The 6,733-nt window shown below is 62.0% G+C and overlaps 1 protein-coding gene across 1 annotated transcript; it reads right to left on the reverse strand.

The window, feature by feature from the left end:
* Positions 1-1,096: 1,096 nt before the first annotated feature.
* Positions 1,097-5,137, reverse strand: PDX1 (pancreatic and duodenal homeobox 1). The gene is made up of 2 exons (XM_075140119.1): positions 4,741-5,137; positions 1,097-1,485 (listed from the first exon to the last, which is right to left on the reverse strand). The coding sequence occupies exons 1-2, from the start codon at positions 5,135-5,137 to the stop codon at positions 1,097-1,099; spliced, it is 786 nt and encodes a 261-aa protein (XP_074996220.1).
* Between the last annotated feature and the right edge of the window lie 1,596 nt (positions 5,138-6,733).

The following is a 6,733-nucleotide window of genomic DNA, read 5'->3' on the forward strand; positions in this document are numbered from 1 at the left end:
GGTTTCTTCTCTCCGAGGCTGAGTCCGAGCTTGCGGGAGAGGAGGAAGAGAGGCAGGAGTTTTTCCCCAAAGGAAAATTTCCCAGGGACCAGCCCTACCCGCCCCGGACACGTCCCGCTCTCAGGTTCGCAGCCCGATCTGCCTCTGTCCCTCGGCCGGAGATCACCCGCGGATTTTCTGCCCCATCCCCGGTCTTGCACCCACCCCTCGGGGAGGCGAGCGCAGCCCTGAGCCCCCGCCGCGGAGCCCCGACGTCCGCGGAGCCGCTGGCGGAGCCCGGAGGAGGGTCAGGCTACCTGTGCCGGTCATCGGGCGCCGGTCATTGGGGGAGACAAATCCTGCCCGCAGGACACTCGGGCTTTTTTTTTGCCCTTTTTTTTTTTCTTGCTTTTTTTCTATTGTTTTTCCTTGCTTTTTTTTCTTTTTTTTCCCCCTTTTTTCCCCTCAAAGATAAAAGAAAACGAAACAAAACAGGTTCCAATTTCCAAATAAGTGAGTAATAGTCCTGGGGGCGTCCTCGATAAAGCCGATGCCACGGGGCCTCTGGAAGGGACGGGAACGGCGGGGTGCCAGCCCCGGAAAGGTCTGGGATGCTTGGCTCCGCGTCCGCGCTTGTGCAGCGCCGAGCGCGGCGGGACCCACGCCCCGACCGGGCAGCTGTCCGCGGTAACGCGGTGTGCGCTGGCTTCTTCTCCTGTTTCCAGACCGCTCCGTGCACCCTGGGTTGCACACACCGTTGGTGGCCGCCCGAGATCCGCCTTCCCCGGGGAAAGCTGTCCCGGAGGGCCCGCTGCGGCGCGGGGTGCCCGGGGGGAGCGGGGCCGGGCTCACCGCCAGCTAGGCGGCTCGCTGCGGCCTCCTCCGGCCCTACGGCCCGCACCGAGCCTTTCTTTGCTACAGCCGAACAGCTTTCATTTAATTTTCGCAGGACGGGAGTTTCGGAGGGAAGGCACCGAGTTTCCCCGGGGGAAGGCGGGCGAGGGTCGGCCATGGCACGGCACGGCACGGCACGGGGGCGGGGAGCCGGCGCCACTCTCTCGGCTCTCTCCCCGGCCCCATCCGCTTCCTCGGCCCGGGGCATGGGGCTCCCCGCGGCTCACCGAGAGTCCTGCTGCCTTCTGGGGGCGAGGCTGGATGCGAGCAGGTCCCTGGAGGCCCCCGAGGGCAGGTTCCCTGGGGGGCATGGCTGGAGATCCTCCTTGGCCTGCAGCTCCCCGGAGGACACCACACAGTCTTGCTCGGTGTCATTGCTGTTGCCCGCCCCTCGCTTTTTGTCCTCTTCCTTCTTCCACTTCATTCGCCGGTTCTGGAACCAGATCTTGATGTGCCTCTCGGTCAAGTTCAACATGACAGCCAGCTCCACCCGCCGCGGCCTGGAGATGTACTTGTTGAAGAGAAACTCCTTCTCCAGCTCCAGCAGCTGCGCCCGGGTGTACGCCGTCCTCGTCCGCTTGTTCTCCTCCTGCTCCACCACGTAGGACCCCCCTGGAGAGAAGGGAGAGTCAGCCCCGGGCCGCTCGGCCGCCCCCTCGGACTGCGGGGGCCACACGGGGGGAAGCAAGCGGGGAGGGGGCAGCCTCGGGGAGCTCCCCCGGCCGGGCACAGCGAGGCAATGCTGGTGGCGGCTGTCAGGATTGCTGCTATTTCATCTTACAACAATTTAATATTTTTTATAATAATTTGGTTGAGGTTTTCAGGGAAGCGCCATCCCTCAAGCCGGGGAAGACGCTCAAGCGCCACCGTTTGCGTATCGCCGAATGCTCCGAAGGATCTAGGGCCTGGCAATTGCTCAAATTCGCGTAAAAAAAAAAAAAAAAAAAAGAAAAAGAAAAAACCCAGCCCCCAAAAAAACCAGACAAAAACAAAACGGAAAAAAAACCCCAAACAAATAAAGAAAACCAACAAAACAAAGCAATAACAACAAAAAAATGTGTTTTCTTGTGTGACACACACGCCCAAGCAACCAAACAAAACATAATTAAAAAAAAAAAAAATCTCCGGTCTCCGGTAAACGACCCGGAGGACAAGCCATCCCGCCAGCGGAGGGCACGCAGGCCGCGGGGTCCCGGGGAGGCGGTGCGGCGGGGAGCGGGCGGGCGGGCGGGCGGCTCTCCGCGACGGGGCCTCGGATGGGGCCTCCGTCCTTTGCACAAGCCGCAAAAAGATAGGGAGAAATCTCACGGAACAGGAGGTTGAGGGCCGCGGGGCGTCTCCCGGGATATGGCCACTGAGTAGCCCCTGGCCCGCGGAGGCTTTGGCCCTTTCCCGGCCGCCGGGACCCCCGCGGGAGGCAACGGGGCGGGCGCCGGCGCGGCTGCCGGGCCGGGAGCGGGACCAGAGCCGGGAGCGGGACCGCAGCCCCTCCGCTTCGGCGGGTTGGTGAAACCTTGGATTTCTTGTTCCCGGAGACAGCGACAGCAGCGGAATCGCCATTCCCAGCGCGGCGGCCGCCGCCGTCCTGCGTGGGCGCTGGGGCACGGGTGGTACCGGCGGCGGCAGCGAGAGGGGCCGGGGATGAGCACTGAAACTCACGGCCGCTATTGCCAGCACCAGGAGCCCAACTGGGTACGCTTTTGGTGTCGATCTGTAGGGCACAGTGGTTTAGATGGCCAGATTGAAACAGGCACTTCAAGAGAGAGGTACGGGGGATCTCCCGCCTCTCATCTATTCCCATGATTTTGTATAAATAATGTTTATAAACATAAACCTATGTATATATACCTATTTGTATATATATTTTTTAAAATATATATTAAAAATACATGTATATACATAAAATGTTTATAAATATAAACCTATGTATATACACCTATGTATACCTATATATTAAAATATATATTAAAAATATATGTATGAGCATGAATTGTTTGTAAATATAAACCTATGTATATACTCGTATGTGTGTGTTTGGATCTGAAAAAATTGTTCTGTTACGGTAAAGCAAACTAGTGCTGCCGGGAGGCGGAACACCGTGGGTCTGTCGGAGGGCCGCGGCCGGCCGGGCTCCGGGGCTCGCCGGGCCGCGCTCCCCGCCGTGCCCTGCCCGTGGGACAGGGCGAGCCCCGGGACGCGGCCAGCGGCCCCCGGACAGGCGGTCCCCGCGGGCGGCGGAGCCGGGCACGGCGGGTGGCACCGGACCGGGCTCGGCCGCGGCCCCTCTGGGCGCCTTTCCATGGCAGTAACAACGCAAAGCCTCGCAGAATCCACGGACGCCTAAATCCCAAGGGTTTCCATAAAAAAATAAATCCTTAGCCTATATAGTTTGCAATATATACCGTGCAAATATACTGGGGTTTGGCTACGAGCGTTGTGTAGCCGCCCGGCATAGCGCTGGGCCCCTCTCGCCGTCCGGGCGTGCACCGTGCACCCGCGATAGGAACAACCCCTGCGTGCGTGTGCTTGCACACACATCCCATGCACCATGTAAAGCTGCAACACAGCCCTGGCCTGGACCTCCCGGGAGAGCTGGGAAGACCAGGGAAGAGTTTTCGGCTTTTACGGGAAAAGTTTCGTTTTGCTTCTCGTTTTTGTCATTCTTCGGGTACAGGAGACAGAAAAATAGGGGTAGTTTGAGAGTTTGGCTTTATCTTTTTTTTTTCCTTTTACCTTTTTTTTTCTTTTTTTTTCTTCCCCAAATTCATTCAATCCAAGGAAACGATATGAATTTCTCCCTCCTCCCCTCCCCCGGCACAATCTCTGCCGCCGTGTCCGCGGCGTGGAGCAGCGCTCCTCTCCCTGCCCGGCGGATGCGCTTCCGTGGGGGACTAGGGACCGCCACCTCTCCTTCTCCCCGCCTCGTTCTCCTCCATGCAATTCCCAAACTATTTCACGGTGATTTTAATACTCCAGTCCTTTTTTCAACTGTCTATTTGAACAAAGCCATTAATATAATATTTGCCGTATAGGCGTGACGAAGGCGCAGGACACGATAACATTGTGCAGGCAGAGACAAAAATATTGTTGGGCAGCGGAACTTTCTGCCTAGATAGAGTTTCTTCCCCTCGCTGGCAGCTCTGTTTCGTTTGTGCATTGTTTCCCCTGCCCTGGGTTTTCACTCGGAAAGGTGCGATTACGGCTAAAACCCACTGGGGAAGCAGGAGGGGGTGGCATAGAGGGGCCGGGAGGGGAGATGGGCAGCGGAGAGGGGAAAGGCGGCTGCCCCGGAGATTCGGGGGCTGCTCCGCGGCTGCACGGTCCGCGCAGGGACGCGGGCAGCGGGGCCGTGCCCTGCCCTTACAGCCCTGCCAGCCGCTTCCCCGCCCGCTCCATCCCGCGGGTGTCTCCGCACCCCCGGCCTCGCGCTGTGCGCCCCCAGCCCCCGCGTGGGACCCCACCGCGCCCAGGGAACGGCAGCACCACGGAGACCCTCTGTTCAGCGGGGTGGCAGGGTTTGCACGTCTCCCCGACTTGGCGACAATTAGTTAATTGGTGAAAAATACTTCGTTAATAATTGCTCAGGGCTTCGGCAGCGCGGGGCGCGGCGAGCCCGCCGGCGGGGACCGGAGGGCCGGCTCCCACCCCGGCGTTCAATCCGACGGTAGCAGCCCCACAACAGTGAGTCTTGAGGGTCTGGCAGGGGAGACGGAGCGTCCCGGGGAAGCGACCCTCCCGCTGACCCCTCCGGGACCTTTCCAAGCTACACCCGAGCGGCGGTGGCAGGGCCGGTGCCGTGAGGGTTTTCTGCCCGCCGAGAGCGAGAGAAGCGGCGGGGCAAAGGCAGGGGGAGGCGGCGGGGCTTACCGGTCCACTGTCCCTTCCAGGCGTGCGATTTGGTGGACTTCATCCAGGCGAAAGGCACCTGCACTCGGGGCTCCTCTATCGGCCCCGTGTCCGCCCCGTCTGCGAAAGGCAGCGCGTCCTGGTGGGGAGGAGGAAGATGAGGGTGGTGGTGGTGATGGTGATGAAGATGCGAGACCCCGGCATCCTCTGTGATGGGGGGCACCTCGTAAGGTGAAACGTCTGGCGGGCTGCCTTGCTCGAGAGCCCCTAAGGCGCTGGAGTAAGGAGTCTGTTGCTGCCTGCCCATGTACAGGCAGGCGGGGGGGCTGGGGTTGTAATCCTGCGCCTGGGCTCTCTGAAACGCACACGACTCCTTGTAGAGCTGCGCCGAGGCGTAATACTGCTCCTCGGTGTTCATGGCGAGGGGGGCCGGGGCCGGGGGTCTCGCAGCTTAGGGACACATAGGGCTGCTCCCGCTCCCGGCGCCCGGGATGCCTCTTTGACAGCTCGCCGCCCCGTCGGGCCCCGCCGCCCTGCCCGGCTCCCGCTGCCTCCCCATAGGCGCCGCTGCCCCCACGTGAGCCCTCCCGCGGCCCTCCTGGGCGGGGCGCGACCCATAAGAGGCCACCCGGGGTGGCCCCGGCCACACAACCCGCTTCCCCCTTAGCCGGGCAGGCCCCGGGACCCCCCGACCCCGCCGCGGGGTGCCGCTCCCTGCTTTGGGGCGAGGACCGCCGCGGCGGGGGGCTTGCGGGGCCAGGGAGAGAGGCGGGGGATTGCCCCGACATGCGGGGCACTCTGGAATGATGGCCCCTAAACTCACCTTTTCCCTCCCCGCCCCGCTTGCCAAGGGGCTGCTCATCCCCCAGCCCCTCGGGCACGGCCCGGAGAAGAAAACCCTCGGGGGGCCGGGAGGGGAGGCGGCTCCTGGAGGGGTTTGGCGTCAGGGCACTTTTGGCCGCGGGGGCATCTCGGCCAGGGATGCGGGTGTCCGGGGACGGGCAGGGTGCGCCCGGGGGTCGTCCCCTCGGGGGGGACGCGTGTGCCGGAGCCCTGGGAGCAGGCAAGGACCGGCTTTCTGCCCGCTACTCTCCTGCCCAGGGGGGATGCGGGCCGTGGGGACCACAATGCTATCACCAGAGCGAGCGATAGGCAGCGGATTGTTTGCCCAAAGGGTAAATTTGGGAGCCTTCCCCGCGGCTTGGGCTGCAATGTGTTGACCCTCGGAGATAATCTGCTCCGAACTGGTGCCGGTTGACTTGGTGACGAGGCTATGAGGAGGCGGAGAGCGACCGAAAGGGACAAAGATCATTTCCCTGCCTCCCTGCGCTCGGCCCGGCCGCCGCTCTCGCCGGCTCGGGGGCAGGCACGCTTCCTATTTGCCCGGCCCGCCTCTTCTCCCGGCGCCTTACCCCGGCACCGGGGCTCCGGCCGCCGCGGCCTTTGGGGCGCGCATCCGCGGCTCCGTCTAGGGAGACCGCGGGGTGCAGCGCGGCGGGTACGGGTGTGGGCGGCTCGGCTCGGTTCGGCCCGGTTAAGCCCAGCCTGGTTCGGCTCGGCTTGGCCGGTGGCGATGCATCCCCTGAGCTGGCGGCGCAAGAGGTTCCCGGTACCTCGCTCCTGCGCCCCGTTCCGTGGGATCATAAAGCCGCCCAGTCCATTACACTTAAAACGAGTTTCCGCTCTGAACCCACACACGTCCCCCATCTCTTAGAAAGCATACTGAGCCTTTGATTCAATATTGAGCCATTAAGCGATTGCTTTCCCAAGCCATTTAACAGCAGCTCTTATGGATAAATAAACAAAAAAGGCTGTAAACCAATTATAGTGCGGATAGTGAAAAAGTATTTTATTAGCGGGAATTACCGATAGACATCGCTGCTGCTCGGGCTCCCCCCCCGCCCGGCGCCCTCCCTCTCCATCCCCTGGCATGCCGGACGGGGTACGCGCCCTGCCCGGGGCTCGCAGCCGGTGCGCGGCCGGGGGGGATGCGCTGAGCCAGGCGAGGTCCCTT

Source organism: Calonectris borealis, chromosome 1, assembly GCF_964195595.1.
Source record: "Calonectris borealis chromosome 1, bCalBor7.hap1.2, whole genome shotgun sequence".
In the NCBI taxonomy this organism is placed as follows: Eukaryota; Metazoa; Chordata; class Aves; order Procellariiformes; family Procellariidae; genus Calonectris; species Calonectris borealis.

Coding starts and splice junctions, on each gene's coding strand:
- PDX1 (XM_075140119.1), bottom strand. CDS start 5,137: ATGAACACCGAGGAGCAGTATTACGCCTCGGCGCAGCTCTACAAGGAG. Junction 1,486..4,740: donor CTGGAAGGGACAGTGGACCG/GTAAGCCCCGCC, acceptor CCTTCTCTCCAG/GGGGGTCCTACGTGGTGGAG.